This window comes from Pollachius pollachius, assembly GCF_949987615.1.
Source record: "Pollachius pollachius genome assembly, chromosome: 15".
NCBI lineage: Eukaryota > Metazoa > Chordata > Actinopteri > Gadiformes > Gadidae > Pollachius > Pollachius pollachius.
Genome location: NC_136948.1, coordinates 11,057,504 through 11,073,825, shown reverse-complemented (window position 1 = coordinate 11,073,825; position 16,322 = coordinate 11,057,504). Strand labels below are relative to the sequence as shown.

Sequence of the window (16,322 nt, the reverse complement as noted above, 5' to 3'; positions counted from 1 at the left end):
AAGGGTGTTTGCCTGAGTCCCGGCCGGGCAGCTCTCTGGGTTCAGACCCCATCGTCCGCAGGCTGCCTGAACGCTCCCTAATAGAGAGAGACGCCTCACTCATCCCTGCTCGTACACACGTCTGAAAGATGCTTTGGATAAAACCAGCTGCCAAATTAATAGGAATAGTGAATAGAAGGATGTTAAGTGAAAAAGAAAATGCATGAATGGATTAGGGTCAGGGACAGAAAGAGAGTGTTTTTTCCTTATAAAAGTGTTGCTGTTAAATATGTTGTGTACCTCCTGACAGCGTTATAATTGGCAGTGGTTCAGCACAATAGGACAAGTTTAGGACGTCGGGCGCCTCCATTATGCGTTCTGCAGCGCCCTCTACTGGTGTTTCTGCTTATCATTCCCGTGTAGGATTTATAGTTGTATAGTTGGAAAGCCAAACACGATAGACATATATTAGCGGAGAAAAAACACGTTGCAGGAATACATTTGGCGTGTTCAGTAAAAAAAAAAAATATAGGCCTAGTGTTTATTATTTGGGGTAAAGTAAAAAAAATAAGAAAATCCCACTTTGCTAATCTGAATATTGTAATGTTAAGATAAAAAAAAACTAGAATGACACATGAATATATATATATATATATAGACATATACATATTTTCTGCTCAGGATTAAGTAAACAGCCCGAGAGCAGTTCAACATTTGTAAAGGGCTGGCCTGGAATCAGCATAGTCTTTACATCTTTAACTCAAACGACCAGGGGGCATGCAGGCCAACACAGCCAACATACACACCGCAGTTTGCAATTAGCTCTACGTGTTTGGGTGTGTATGTGTGCATGTGAGGGTGTGTGCCTGTGTGTGTGTGGGTATGTGCTTGCTTGTGTGTGAGAGTGTGTGTGTGTGCATGGGTGTCTTTGTGTTTCTGTGTGTTAGGGTGTGTGCGTAGATGTGTGTGATTGTACGAGAGAGAGAGAGAGAGGAGGAAAAAAGAGGGGGATAGAGACAGAGTGACAGATAGAGTGAGACTGGGAGTGTGTGTGTGAGTGTGTGTGCATGTGTGTGTTCATGTTTCTGTGTGTTAGAGTGCGTGCGTGGATGTGTGTGTTTGTACGAGAGAGAGAGAGAGAGAGTGTGAGCGATAGCGGAAGGAGAAAGAGGAAGAGTGACAGATAGAGACTGTGAGCCTGTGAGTCTGTGTCTGCGTCTCTGTGTGTGCGTTGGTATGTGCGGTTAGAGCATCCTGGTGCGGTGGGACTCTGCTTGCTCAGAGGCTGCAGTACAAACAGCCGTTCGCACACAAGAGGAGTTACAGACTCGGCATCGGCCCGGGGCCATGGGACACACAGACCTGGATCCTGGTGTGCATGTGTGCGTGAAGACACCCGGAGCGTATTTGCATGAAGTATGTGTGCGTGAAGACCCCCCCCAACACAGCTCCCTCCTCGTCCCGCGTGGCCAACATGGTGTGGGGGTCTGATGGATCATCAGCATCTCTTCTCTTCTCTGTTAGCGTTCTATTCGAGTGGTGTGCTAAAATATTTCTTGATTTGGTTTCATTTTCCCTTCTTTTATTTCATCTTTACTTTGCGTGTCAAATTTGTTTTGCTTTGAGAATACCCGGCTATTTCAGACGTTAGTCTGACAAACGTTAACCCAAGCTGGGAAGACGTTGTGTGTGTTTGGCGAGCGACGCCCGTCAGTCCTGTTCTGAACTATTAGTCAAATGATGTAGTCACATGATGCAGCCTCTGAGCTGATATCCCGCCCACACAGAAGGGCTGCAGAGTGTACCGTTTGAGGGGTCGCGCCAGGAAAGGGCTGTGTTGAGTAGGAGGTAGGATATAATTATTAAAGAACAAATAATATTCTTTACCACATAGTGATTCTACTATTTCATTAGTAATTCTACACTGCGAGTACGGCAATGTGTGTCAGACACAATACCATAACGTTTGTTTTGAATTGTCAAATTTGAGACATATCAGCTTACAAGACAAGTAAACATTGATACTGTTATAATTATATTCATATATATAAATATATTTGGTTTGTTTCATACAGACTGTAGACACACATGATATCTGATGATGTTTTTATAAGCGTGACGAGTTTGAGATCCCAATCATGGGATATCGCCCAATATACAGAGAAAGCGAACCAATCAAATTGCGGCATCTTAGGAGGTTCACGTGTAGCATATACTAATGTGAAATTGTCAGTTATTTTGAGCGTATTTAATGTTAGGCCTATATTGTACAATTTCAGAGACCTATTAGTTTGAGGGACATACTCGGCCTACTTAATATATAGCATATAATAAATCTAGACAAAACACCAAGTTATATTGTTGCTTCATCGCTTTTCCCTTCACCTCAAACTCTAGATGGTTCTATCCAGTCTACCTGGTTCTAACCGGTCTACCTGGTTCTATCCGCTCTACCTGGTTCTATCCAGCTCTAGCTGGTTCTATCCGGTCTACCTTGTTCTACCCAGTTCTATCCTCAGATCACAGAACCGCTGACCGTACTACTGAACTCCAGAGAGGCTGTCATTCCGTCTACCAGGAGCAGAGGCTGATCTCTGGGGACAAACATATGTTTGGAGAGCGCTGCCTCAAAACCCGACCGACTCGTTGAGGAGGAAGGAGATGAGACATGGGTAAGATGGAGGAGCAGCCCGTCTGACAGGCTTCTATTGAGCCGAGTCCCACCAGGTCCTAACCCCCCCCCCCGCGGCCCAGTTTCCTCATACCTGGCCCCATTGTGCGGGCTGTCTTGGGCGACAACACGCCTCGCTCCAGCATCACAACAAGGGCGACAGGTAGAGCTTGTTGGGACAGTTGTGTCCACACACACACACACACACACACACACACACACACACACACACACACACACACACACACACACACACACACACACACACACACACACACACACACACACACACATTCGCACTAACATTTGACACTTAAGGGGAGGAGAGAAGAAGTCTATTTTTGGTCATGCTCACGGTGTGACACATGAGTCATGCGTGTGTGTGTGTGTGTGTGTGTGTGTGTGTGTGTGTGTGTGCCTCACCTTGGCCTCCTCGTTGGTGTCCCATGTGAAGGAGATGGCGTTGTAGGAGATCTCCTCTATGTTGGCGATGGTGTTAAAGCTCTCCTTGTAGTCCGCTGGACACAGGGGGGTTAATATATATTCTAGAATACGGAGAAGATGGACCACTATACTCAGCTGTCAGTCAGCTGTTATCGGGGTCCTCAGACATGTGTCATCGAGATAAAGTAACATTTCATAATTGGCAATTTTTCGTACCAAGGTCTTGAAAAACGGTCTCTGAAGTTTGGAAACATCAGGTTTGTTTTGGTGTTTTGCTTTTTGTTCCCTTGGCCATTGCTCTACAATGGCCGTCATTCTGCATAGCCCTGCCTAATCTCTAGCTGTCTGCAATGAATTAAACCTGTGTCTGCCTTCCCCCTGCAGTCACAGGAAGATTGATCATCAGAGTCCACAATGAACTAAGCTGTAGTGCTGTCATCATTCAAAACCAGCTAACCCGCTAGCAGACAAACATGGCCGTCTAATCCAACTTAAGGCTCCCTTAGTCATCCGTTGGCCACCTTCCAAACACCAGATAACCTCTTGAGGGTTCAGCTGTATAGAATCCCTCTATTGCGCTATCTAACTGTATTGCCTAGGACAAAAACATCACGCAAAGGGTATCGTAGCGCAACTGTGATGATCTCTCTCAAATATTTGCACAAGAAAAAAAGTTGTCTGGTGTGCATCATCAAGGTTCAGGGAACTCTGTGTGTGTGTGTGTGTGTGTGTGTGTGTGTGTGTGTGTGTGTGTGTGTGTGTGTTTGCTTGCGTTTGCATGTGCGTGTGCATGTGTGCGTGACAGTGTTGGCCATCCGTGTTACTGTTGTTTTATTTAAGTGAACTGGGTGCCCGTTGAGTCAGGAGGGGTGTGGCCTCACCGATGTCTAGGCAGCGCTGCTTGGCCGTGTGCTGTCGGGAGTGCCAGTACTTCCAGTGCTTGAGCTGGTCGTCTCTGCACTTCTCCTCCCCGAACACCACCATCACAACGCTCTGAGGGGGGGGGGGATGTCAGCACGGGGGGATTGGTCCTCAAAACCATCAGTTCACCTGAGTACTGACCCTAATGCACCACCGTTTGAACTGTACTAGTACTAGTAATGCTGCTTTACTCCGACCACCACCACCACCAGCACCACCACCACTACTACTACTACTACTACTGATACTGCTGCTGCTACTACTACTACTACAAATACTGCTGCTACTGCTACTACTATTACCACCACCACCACCGCTACTACTACTAATAAAAATAATAACTTTATTTGTGATGTACAGACTTCCAGAATAATGAAAAATGAACAAACTAATGAGTCTGGATAAAACCGAGTGATTTCACCAGCCTCATCTTACCCGGACTTTGGTGATGGGCTGCTGGATCCCTTTGCTGTTGTCGATCTCCCTGAGGCTGATGGGGTAGAACTGTCCCTTGTTCAAGTACGTCATCGTGCCGTCACCCGTCTTCTGCCGCAGAGACTTGGACGCTTCCAGAGTGTACTCAAGGTCACTCCTGAAAATCATGTGTTCATAGATGAGTGAATACCAAAACAGTGTCTGACATTTTCTTAATTTTCTTAGAGTGAGAAGATGAACCTATGACCTCAAGTCTGTTAACCATAGGAGGAGGATTACTAATTGTGGAGATTTTTTTTGAGGGGGGAAGAGAGAGGGTACTACTTCCCATTGATGACATCATGCATCCAGGCGTATTGTGCGTGGCTTTGGGAATAAAGGTGCCTGCTAGTTAGAAACAGTGTTCTCCCTGTCGTCTGTTCCATAGCTATGAACATACAAGGTTAGCCCAACCCTAACCCATCTGGGCTCCGTCAGTCCATCCTGCTGTTCTGGGATCAGCGTGTCTGAGTTTGTGTCCCCTGTCTCTAATAGGATAATAATAGGATCAGTGTTTCTGTCTGATTGTGTGTCCCCCCAGACAGACACACGCTGATCTTGGAACGGAGACACCAGACTCTGTGTCACTAAGGGAGCCTGGTGTCTCTAAGGGAGCCTGGTGTCTAAGGGAGCCTGGTGTCTCTAAGACAGCCTGGTGTCTCTAAGGGAGTCTGGTGTCTCTAAGGGAGCCTGGTGTCTCTAAGGGAGCCTGGTGTCTAAGGGAGCCTGGTGTCTCTAAGGGAGCCTGGTGTCTCTAAGGGAGCCTGGTGTCTAAGGGAGCCTGGTGTCTAAGGGAGCCTGGTGTCTCTAAGGGAGCCTGGTGTCTCTAAGGGAGCCTGGTGTCTAAGACAGCCTGGTATCTCTAAGGGAGTCTCCGAGCCTGGTGTCTCCGAGCGGCCCTGCATTAACGGGCCGGAGCCTCTCCCCCCGGTGTGTTTGTGGGAGGAGCCTCTTCTCCCCGGTGTGTGACAGAGGGAGGCAGCTCACCCCGGGACAGAGTCGAAGGCGCTGTAGTCCTCGGGCGTCACGATGGAGGACATACGTAACTGGAGATCCCCCGGGAAGGAGAACACCTGAGAGAGAGAGAGAGAGAGAGAGAGAGAGAGATAGAGATAGAGATAGAGATAGAGAGAGAGAGAGAGAGAGACGTGGGGAACAGGTGAAAAGGGGAGCGTGAGACATGGGGGGAAAAACACATGCACTTGTATTGGGCGAGTCTAAAATTTGTTTTTAATTTCAGAATGTTGAATCACCTCCCTCAGCAATTGTCCAAATATAGTAATAGCATTTGGGTTACATTTGTAATGAGAATATTTAATATATTATTGTTATATATATATAAGCTCTTTTCTCATCTAATCTTTCTCTCTCTCTCTCTTTCACCTCTCCCAGTCCTCCTAGTCTTCCCATCTCTCCTCCCCTCCCTCCCCCTCCCTCCCCTGCCAGTGTAAAGGGGTTTTGTTGGGTCACTCCTCTTTTAAGGTAATCCCCCTCCAGCTTTAAAAAGGGAGAAAGGGAAGAGAGAGGGATAGACAGAGAGAGAGAAAGGCTCTGCGGCCATTGTAGGGGGGGAAGTACAGCACTTTATTGTGTGGGCTGAGACAATGGCATAATAACACGCTGGACCTTATTTTGGCATGTTCAAATAAGAGCAGGGGAGCCTGAGTCCACCAGGCCTGCGTGGGATCAGGTGAAAGGCCCATTGTGTCCCCAGCAGAGATCTGAGAGCCAGGGCCAGCCCGGGAGAGGGGAGGAGAGAAAGGCTTTGAGGAAGGCCTCGCTGGGACGGTGGGGAGAGAGTATAGGGGGTGGTCTCTAATTTTGTACACACAGGCACCGTAAACACACTAACACACAGGCACCGTAAACACACTAACACACAGGCACCGTAAACACACTAACACACAGGCACCGTAAACACACTAACACACAGGCACCGTAAACACACTAACACACAGGCACCGTAAACACACTAACACACAGGCACCGTAAACACACTAACACACAGGCACCGTACACACACTAACACACAGGCACCGTAAACACACTAACACACAGGCACCGTACACAGACTAACACACAGGCACCGTAAACACACTAACACACAGGCACCGTAAACACACTAACACACAGGCACCGTAAACACACTTACACACAGGCACCGTAAACACACTAACACACAGGCACCGTAAACACACTAACAAACACAAGTGCGTACACACACACACACGCACCCCCCCCCCCCACACACACACACACACACCTACAAACTCTTACACACACACACTCACACACCACACACACACACTCACACACCACATCACACACACGCACACACCCACACACTCACACACGCACACAAACACATGCACACAAATTCACACACACACTCACACACACACACACATACCACACACACACACACACACACACAGACACACACATACACAGGGACACCCACCTCCTGGGAGCTGTCCTTGTAGCTCTCGGGGAAGGTGGAGTCGGGTGGTGTGCGGGTGTTGGAGGTGAACTGGACGGAGCTGTGGACCATCTGCCTGTCGAAGCCGTGGGGGTGGTGTTCACCTTCGGCGCAGGGGTTCTGCACGGCCAGCGAGAAGCCCTGGGTGGGGCCCTCCGTCTTCACCGAGGTGTAGTTGGGCCCAGCCGCGATGGACACTGGGAGGGTGGAGAGGGACCAATGAGGCAACCCCATCTCAGACTGGGACTTACCATTAGCATCTTAGCAGTATAAGCCTAAACAACTAATCACTATGAGGGTGGAGAGAAACCATTGAATCAAGCCACCTCAAGCTGAGACTTAGCATTAGCATTAGCATCTTAGCATAGGCGAATCCCCACCCAGCGGTGTCTCATTGACCCAAGCTCATCTCTCCAGGCGGTTGCACACAGACCTTTCTTCTTCTACAGTCTAACACTCCTCGTTCCACTGACCTGGCGTGGTGAAGGAGCTCCTCTTGTCCTGGGTCAAATGGTTGGGCAGCAGGATGTTGAAGGGCCCCTTCAGCACCTGGATCCTGCTCTCCACGCTGGCCATGGAGGTGTCCTGGAGCGCGGTGATGGAGTGGCCAGCCTGGAGCTGGTGCCTGCAAGAAGGAGATGAGGAGGAAGAGGAAGAGGAGGAGGAGGAGGAGAGAGTTCACTTACCTAAGATGAATGCTTAAAGAAATGACTATTTAATAAAGGCGTAGAAAATAGCAGAATACACGCACCCACCCAAACACACACACACACACACACACACACACACACACACACACACACACACACACACACACACACACACACACACACACACACACACACACACACACACACACCAACCCAAACACACACTCGCCCGCCCACCCACCCACCCACGTGTTCAGCTTCAGGGGGCGGTGCGTCCAGGGCCGGCTCTTTACAAGGGGGCATTAGGTGAGGTCAGGCGCCTACCTTTTGTTGGGATCCACATCAGAGCCCATGGCATCTGTCTTGCTCTGCGTGATTGTTCTCTTCTCCCTGGGCACCTGTGTGGGAAGGTAAACACAGCCGCTCATCCTCCAGACCACATCACATCCAGCGGGTCCTCCTAGCCTCCCCTGGCCTCTCCGAGCTACGGTGCTACCGCCTGTCGTCATCACGGATAACGCCTATGGAGGTCAGGGCTGGAAGGGTTTGTTGTGGTGCCTCCTTCTTACAACCACGCTGTTTGAGTTTTAACTGGAGTTCACTCACCCTTTTCAGTCCCTTAATCTCCAACGCCCTTTGCCTTCCCTCCTCCTATTCTCTCTCTCTCTCTCTCTCTCTCTCTCTCTCTCTATCTCTCTCTCTCTCTTATTGTAGACCTATAGCAGGCCCAGAGCCTCACTCCCTCAGGGTTCTCTAACATTAAGGTAGTCCTAGGGCAGGCCCAGAGCCTCCCTCCCTTAGGGTTGGCTCACCTTGTAGTAGTCGTAGAGCAGGCCCAGGGCGGCGGCGCTGTCCTCGTCTCCGTTGATGCTCATCATGGCCTTGGTGGCAGCCGTGAGCGGGTTCTCCAGGAAGGACTTCCAGGCCTCGTCCTCCGTGGTGAAGGACCGCCGCTGGCCCCCGTAGGCTGGTTCGTTCTGCAGAACCAAGACCGCCCGCTTGCTGGGGGGGAGGGGGGGAGGGTCCAATGAGTGGGGGGGGGTGAAAGGACCCACTTAATATTTTATAAAAATATTATAAAATATTTTTTTAAAGTATAAAATATTTTATACTTTAAAAATGAGTTATATCTTCTAGTATCCCCTCCCAGTCATACTGCACAGTTGTTGTAATGTGCAGAATGTTATACACTTGTTCTCATGTGCAGGATGTCTTGCACTTGGTTATGTGAAATTTGTGTGCCAGTTCTTTTAAATCCTCTGAAGTGTTTTTTACCAATTTATGCCGCTTCTCTTTTTTTTAAACTTTTTTGGAAGAAAATCTTCTGTAACGATTCTAGTAGCTTGTTTTCTGTACTAGAATCAACTACTCTGTACCATTCTCGTCGTCTCTACTTGTTTGTCTTCTACTATTCTACGGAAGCATAAGGGAAAGGCGAAGGCCTGAGATCAGAGTTCAGACTCTGCAGAGTTCAGACTCTGCTCCCCATCTGAGACGCTCTGGAGTTTGTTGTTTGAGTCACGACCGTGATCAGCCCCGCCCCGCGGCGGCACCTGAGGCCCGCGTGATCTCAGACGTGTTTATGATCCCGTGTGAATCAGAATCAGGACAGATGAGAGTTTGTTTCAAGGAGTAAACCAACTGGTTTTAACACCCTGTTGATGATGATGATGATGATGATGAGGGGGACGAATCTGGAGTGCCTGTTGTTCTAGTTCCTTGTGTGTGTGTGTGCGTGTGCGTGTGCGTGTCTGTGGGTGCATGTGCGTGTATGTTTGTGTATGTGTGTGTTTGTTTCTGTGCGTGTGTTTCTGTTTGTGTGTGTGTTTGTGTGTGTGTGCGTGTGCGTGTGCGTGTCTGTGGGTGCATGTGCGTGTTTGTTTCTGTGTGTGTGTTTCTGTTTGTGTTTGTGTGTGTGTGTGTGTGTGTGTGTGTGTGTGTGTGTGTGTGTGTGTGTGTGTGTGTGTGTGTGTGTGTGTGTGTGTGTGTGTGTGTGTGTGTGTGTGTGTGTGTGTATGTAACAAATCTCAGCTTTGGAAATGTACGAAAAGATGCTCTACCGGTGTGACCACTCTGGCTGCCTCTGATTGGTTAACGACTACGTTACTTTTGACCTACTCCACTCTCTGAGACATTCCGGTGGAGCAGAGAGGAGCTGTGCTGAGGTTTTACAGAGGGAGCGCCCCTCTGCACATAATATCTCCACTTCCTCCTCCTCCCCCTCTTCCTCCTCCTCCTACTCCCCCTCTTCCTCCTTCTACCCATCCTCCTCCCCCTCCTCCTACTCCTTCTCCTTCTCCCCCCACCCTCCTCTTCTCTCCACCGCTGGATCCTTCCTTTCTCCCCCCTCCTCCTCCTGCTCCCCCTCCTCCTCCTCATCCTTCTCCCCCCCTGCTCGTGCTCCCACCTTCCTCCTCCTCCGCCTGCTCACCCCCTCCTCCTCATTGTTATCAGGATTCAAGATTCTAGATACAAGATGGTTCTTGGAGCTGAGTGTGTGCCTCTCTCTCCACTCTTACACCAAAATGATCACGTGAGGTCTTTGAGAACGTCTGGATAAGACCAAAGGAACCTATGATATCGAAAGAAGAATGTGCAACGCTTTATGGACTTTAATGTTCATAATGTTTTTTTGTTTTTTTTTGATTGACATGCTTTGCTCTTTTTTAAAGAGTGACAGGCCTGTCAGCCACTAAATAACTTCAACACGTTATATACTTTATACTATCAGGGTAGGCTACTACTACTGTATTAGTAATCCTACTATGTTGGCATCACCCTGGCAACCAAGCCTTACGTCTTGAGCATTTTTCCTCCGAATCCTCACAAGTCTAAACTAAACTTTATTTTTTTTCAAGTCGTAATTAATGGAACAAATACAGCAAATAAAGAGAGAGAGAGAGAGAGAGAGAGAGTTGATGGGAAACTGATGATTAGTAATTCTAGATCTAATTGTGCCATTCTTCAGATGTCCATCTCAGTCATCAGGGATTTGCAATTCGATAGATCCGTTATTCATTTGGTTAAAAATTTACAAGCCATGAAATCCACAAGGTAAGAGATGGATTCGCGTATATATATATATATATATATATATATATATATATATATATATATATATATATATGCCTACTTCAAATATGTTGTGGTTATAATTCAAAATAAATAGCATGTAATGCTATTTAATTAGCCGTGTCTCGAAACGAACTGAAAGTGTCGCTCAAAACGTTCTGATACTTTCTCTACTCTGGGGGCCAACGCCCTGCAGGTGGACGAGTTCGGACGGGGAAGGGCAACCTTCTCCGGCCGCAAAGTCCACATCCACCGTAGGCCTAAGCATCGTTCGTACAATGGAAAATCCTACAGGATTTTAATAATTGCAATTTTTTGGTAAGTACTTTTAAAAAGTGAACCACGAATATGTCAGTTAAGTGACTTGAACTCACTTTGCAAGCATCTTGTTGAACAAACAAGAGGAAAGAGAAGCCACATAACTGCAGGCTAAAGAGGAACCCAGCAGTAGTCCGCCCCTCAGCGTCTCATCCCGGGACCCCGCGGGAAGTACCCTTCCTCTGGCTCCTCCGCGGGACGACAGGTAGATGGGTCTCATCCCGTGACACCGCGGGAGGAGACCACTCCTCTGGCCCCTCCGCGGAACGACAGGTGGAGGCTGCACACCTGTGCGGCTCCGCGGGAACGAGCCCCAACATGACAGCTGGAGTCACGCGCTAAACTCTCCCACGGGCCGGGCCAGAACCCTACCCTACCGCTGACATCATGGGAACCCGGAGCCAGAATCAGGCTCTCCTTTCAAAGACAGAGCAACCTAAACCCATGTATGGCCTCGCTTTAAATCCTCGTGTGGTCCGCGTAAAAATGCTCAAAAAGTTAAAAAAGATGAACACTATGGCGTTCTTGGTGTACTGGGAGACTGCGGCGATTCTGTGCAGTACAAATGAGGAGCGAGTTCACTTACTTGTCATGCTCCTGTGACATCTCGGTTGGTCGAACTGGACTTTCTAGTTAGGACTGAAAATCCGATCCGTCTTCTTTACCTAAAAACCGAATCACTCCACGGATGAGGCGCAGGCAATGCTGTCCCTGAGAGAACGGGTTTTGTCGGCTTTTCTCGCTTTTTGCCATATACTCAGTTATTGAGGCCGGTTTTACCTGTGACTGGGCTACTGATTGGATAACAGGTGAAGCGGGGGCGGAGCTTAGCAGGTGATAGGTGTAGTTGTGATTGGTCAACCAGGCGGTGCGCCGGGATGAGGCAGAGCGCCATAAACTGGCGCTCAAAGACGCACAGAGTTGAGATGTGAGGGTCCTTTCACTTATCATGTCGCAGAACTAAACAACCAACCACAGTTCATAGTTTATATCTGGAGGAAAACAGGCTGCAAATACCCGAGGATGTTTTTCAGAAAAAAGGTCTATCTATCTGAATATATGTTACTGTCTTCCTGAGTTGATTTAATTCCGGTCATTTTACTATAATATTGCACATTATTCTATTCTATTTGCATTGGCCTGTGGCTCCATCAGTTTAATCCTAGCTGGAGGCGTACAGGTTCTAAAATAACGGCTGTTGCAGAAAACAAACAGCGTTTCCCCTTTGTCAGAAAGGGGCTGAGAAGATGCTATCAGCAATATTCAAAGTTTCTCCCTAAACAGCACATAATATGCTCTTTGGAAAAACACACACTCAGACACACACACACACACAGACCCATGCACTTACACACAAGCACGCACACACACACACACACACACACACACACACACACACACACACACACACACACACACACACACACACACACACACACACACACACACACACACACACAGGTAGATCTCCAGCTCCTGCTCCTGTATCCTGGTGAACTGTTTATTTACCCCAGTGAGAGACACCTGCTCTTGGGAGTCTGTTTGTGTTTGCACTGAGGACACAGATACCTCTGTGAGGGCAGGACTGTGTGTGTGCGTTTTTGTGTGTGTTGTTTTTATGTTTTTTGTTTGGGTGTTAGGGTTTGTGTGCATGTGTGTGTGTGTGTTTGTGTGTGTGCCCGTGTGTGTGTGTGTGTGATGGTGTACGTGTGTGTGTGTGAGGGGGGTTATCACTTGGAACCTCTGCTGATGACTCATGTCTGAGGAGGAGAGCTACAGAGACGGGGCTGAGGGGGGGGAGGGGCGTCATGATCAAAACAAAGCAGCCATCTTGATCTAACAGTAAAACATTGTAACCAACAGAACAAATGTTTGTTTGTGTTTGTGTGTGTGTTTGTGTGCGTGATGTCACTCAAAGAGTTGAGTTTAGAGGGACATTTCTAAAATGGTTGGAGCAAAATGGCTTTGAAGGGTTTAGAGAGAGCAGCAGTCTGAGGTGGGGACCCCACCATAGCAGCAGTCTGAGGTGGAGGTGGAGGGGACCCCACCATAGCAGCAGTCTGAGGTGGAGGTAGAGGGGACCCCACCTGAGCAGCAGTCTGAGGTGGAGGTGGAGGGGACCCCACCTGAGCAGCAGTTGGGCCCACCCGGCCCCTCCAGGGGGGTGACCCTGTGGGGCCGGCTGGAGGGGACCCCTGTTGGCCGGGTGGAGGGGACGGCGTGGGGTGCTGCAGCAGCAGCTCCCTGCCGCTCTCGGTCCAACGACTCGGCCTCCGGGTCGTTGGGATTCTTATCTGTTGTGACTGTCAATTTGTTTTGGGTGCTACGGTTTACCTACCCTAATTTATTACTCCCTCTTTTCTACTTATTCCCCCCCCCCTCACACCCACCCTCTCTCTCTCTCTCTCTCTCTCTCTCTCTCTCCCTCTCCCTCTCCCTCTCTCTCTCTCTCTCTCTCTCTCTCTCTCCCTCCCTCTCTCTCTCCCTCTCTCTCTCTCTCTCCCTCTCCCTCTCCCTCTCCCTCTCTCTCTCTCTCTCTCTCCCTCTCTCTCTCTTTCTCTTGCTCGCCCCCCACCAACTCCTCCAGTAAACCGTTGGTTCTCCTTACCGTTCACCTTTACCTGGATGGAAATTAGATGCAAATCTCCTCCTCTCCGCATGCGGGGGCTTGTCTCAGCAGAGGGAGGTACAGAGTCTAGCAGACGCCTGGTTGAGGGTAGGGCGCTGGGCACACCATGAGTTCCTAGGCCGCCCCACCCCTGGAGCTGGTTGGCCGGGCTGAGTAAACATGTGTTGGGGACTGGAGGGGAAACAAGTGTTTGTGATGCTCTCTTGTGCGGGATGATGTTCATCAACCCTGGACGGCATACTGCAGTGACATTTCAGTGTTTAGAGGCGTTACACCAGCTGTATTCAGTTTTAACAACAGTTTTTTCTATTTGAAGAGAACGCCGTTATCTACAATCCACAAACCTCTCTTAGACGTGTACACGCGGCTTGGATCGACGATTCACTTTCCAAACCGCTGTCAGATTATTTTTCTTGTATTTTCCAGAAGCTTCCCAAGACTTGATGACTGTGGCTGAGTTCTGCTCAGGCCTGACTCAGATGTTATCACATGGTCCCAGTGTTTGTAGTACACACACACACACACACACACACACACACACACACACACACACACACACATACACAGTGATGGGAAGGAAGGCCCATATGCCGTTCAACACAACTCCTAACAGGCCAGCACAGACCTACGTGCTTACACACACACACACACACACACACACACACACACACACACGGGCACACACACAACCACACAGTGACACACAAACACACACACACACACACACACACACACACACACATGAACATACAAAAAGAGAGGGAAAGAGGGACGGATGGGGGGAGGGGGGGGGGGGGATGTTATGAGATCTCAGGCTTTAATGGGTCATCTGTTTTGCTTTACAACAGTGATACTAAATCCAAAAGGCCTAACGGGTCCGAGATACCGTTATCGCTTGCTTGACAGTGTAGTCAGTAGAAATACAAATACAGTCAAATGTTTCAATGTTTGCCAGGATCTTTTGACAAATCTGATACAATTCTAGAGTTGTAGGACTTAGTTCGGTGACAGTAGGCTGGTCCATAACGCCTCTCTATGCTGTTTGTGTGAGTGATGTGTCCTAATTAACCCTTTTCCCCAGAAGGCAAACAGACAGAGGACTGAACGTTGATTGCAGAAGGCTAACGCCACAGGCTGATTTACATGAGTAAATGCAGAGCGCTGCACTAAGGAACACTCATCACACGCTCGAAGGAGACCCTGTAGGCTTTACTGTGCACCAAAGAAACATGAACACCCTGTTCAGGCCGGTGTGTGTGTATGTATGTCTGTGTGTGTTTCTGTGCTTGTGTGTGTGTGTGTGTGTGTGTGTGTGTGTGTGTGTGTGTGTGTGTGTGGCGTGTGGTATGAGAGGGAGAGGAAGTGAGGTAGGAAACTACTCTGCAGAGTGCAGTGTAGTTACTTCATTATTTCTTTATTTTAGTTATTTAGTACACAAATGAATGCATGATGAGCAGGTTAAAGGCTGGGAGAAAGACATTAAAAACATCTGTGGACCTTTTTTCCCATAATAGAAATACCATAAATTAAGAAATATATAATATTATATAGTATTACATAATAATAAATATACTAAAACCTAAAATTTGGAAGAATCTTTCTGATCTGTAACACTCTCAGGGTAAGGTGAAAGATGGAAACGGAGGCCAACTCAAAGAGAATCGTTACATGTAAAACAGTTGAGATGCAAAGACAGCAGAGCTCAAGAAAGTGGATCTAAACTCAACAGAAGAGCAGCGTGTGACCAACCCGTCCCTTCGAGAGCTGCTCCCTGGACAAGGGATCGTTCAGGTGGCATGTAACGTGTCTCTTCTTGAGATAGAAGGGTGACACTGTGTTTCAAACAAGGGAAGGTCTAAGCCAAGGGAAAGGTTAAGGGAAGGGTTTTCATAAGTCAGAAAAGCCGTTTGTTGATTGGCAGCTTTTGGAATGCAGACAAACAGAACGCACAACATTCCAGCGTGAAATGGTTTTACAGTTGATCTCACGCCTTAGTGTGTTGGCTCATTCTGACCTATAAACTACGCTAGCCACACAGCGAGCGCACACACCAAGCAGGGCTGATTAACATAAACAACATCCACGTGGGATCGCTAAGCATATATGTTCTCTAATAATAAGGCTCTGAAGCAAGGTTTCTCCAAACAATGTTTCTTATTTTAGGAGAACGCAGAATGGTGAAATGTGTGAAGTGTTAGCAGTGTCAGGAACCTGCTGATGGCTGAAGGAAGCCTTCACAAAGGCACTCAATATGGGAGACCGCTGTCCCCCCATTGAGCGTCTGCGGCTCAGTCCGGTTCTCCGTGGACCAATGGGGATGAGTCTGCAACAGCAGAACCGCAGGACGTCACAGACACTTCACCCCTCAGTCTCACCCTCATACGCCAGGTTGATGTGGGAAATTCTTCACCAATTTGTTGCTTTTGATATACACACATTTAGAATGTTACATAGATAGATTGATACCAAATAGATAGATACCTCTACAATGGGTGTGTGCGCATGTGTGCCATGTGCGTGTTTGCGTTTATGTGTGTGTGTGTGTGTGTGTGCGTGTTTGCGTTTATGTGTGTGTGTGTGTGTGTGTGGGGGCATTTGTGTGTGTGTGAGTGTATGTTTGCGTGTTTGTGTGCATGTGTGTGTGTGTGTGTGTATGTGTGTGTGTGTGTATGTGTGTGTGTGCAT

At 48.3% G+C, this 16,322-nt stretch overlaps 1 protein-coding gene across 2 annotated transcripts in view; it reads right to left on the bottom strand.

Moving 5' to 3' along the window:
- Positions 1-11,745, bottom strand: part of grhl1 (grainyhead-like transcription factor 1) — an 18,438-nt gene extending 6,693 nt beyond the window's left edge. The window contains exons 1-9 of one of the 2 annotated variants that reach the window (XM_079752391.1): positions 11,595-11,745; positions 8,431-8,620; positions 7,943-8,016; positions 7,442-7,593; positions 6,951-7,165; positions 5,477-5,562; positions 4,451-4,607; positions 3,976-4,087; positions 3,074-3,195 (exon numbers count right to left, since the gene is read on the bottom strand). In XM_079752391.1, coding sequence (XP_079608517.1) covers positions 3,074-3,195; positions 3,976-4,087; positions 4,451-4,607; positions 5,477-5,562; positions 6,951-7,165; positions 7,442-7,593; positions 7,943-8,016; positions 8,431-8,620; positions 11,595-11,614 — 1,128 coding nt within the window. In that variant the 5' untranslated portion in view covers positions 11,615-11,745. The remainder of the gene's footprint in view (positions 1-3,073; positions 3,196-3,975; positions 4,088-4,450; positions 4,608-5,476; positions 5,563-6,950; positions 7,166-7,441; positions 7,594-7,942; positions 8,017-8,430; positions 8,621-11,594) is intronic. The other variant, XM_079752392.1, reaches the window with a different exon arrangement.
- Between the last annotated feature and the right edge of the window lie 4,577 nt (positions 11,746-16,322).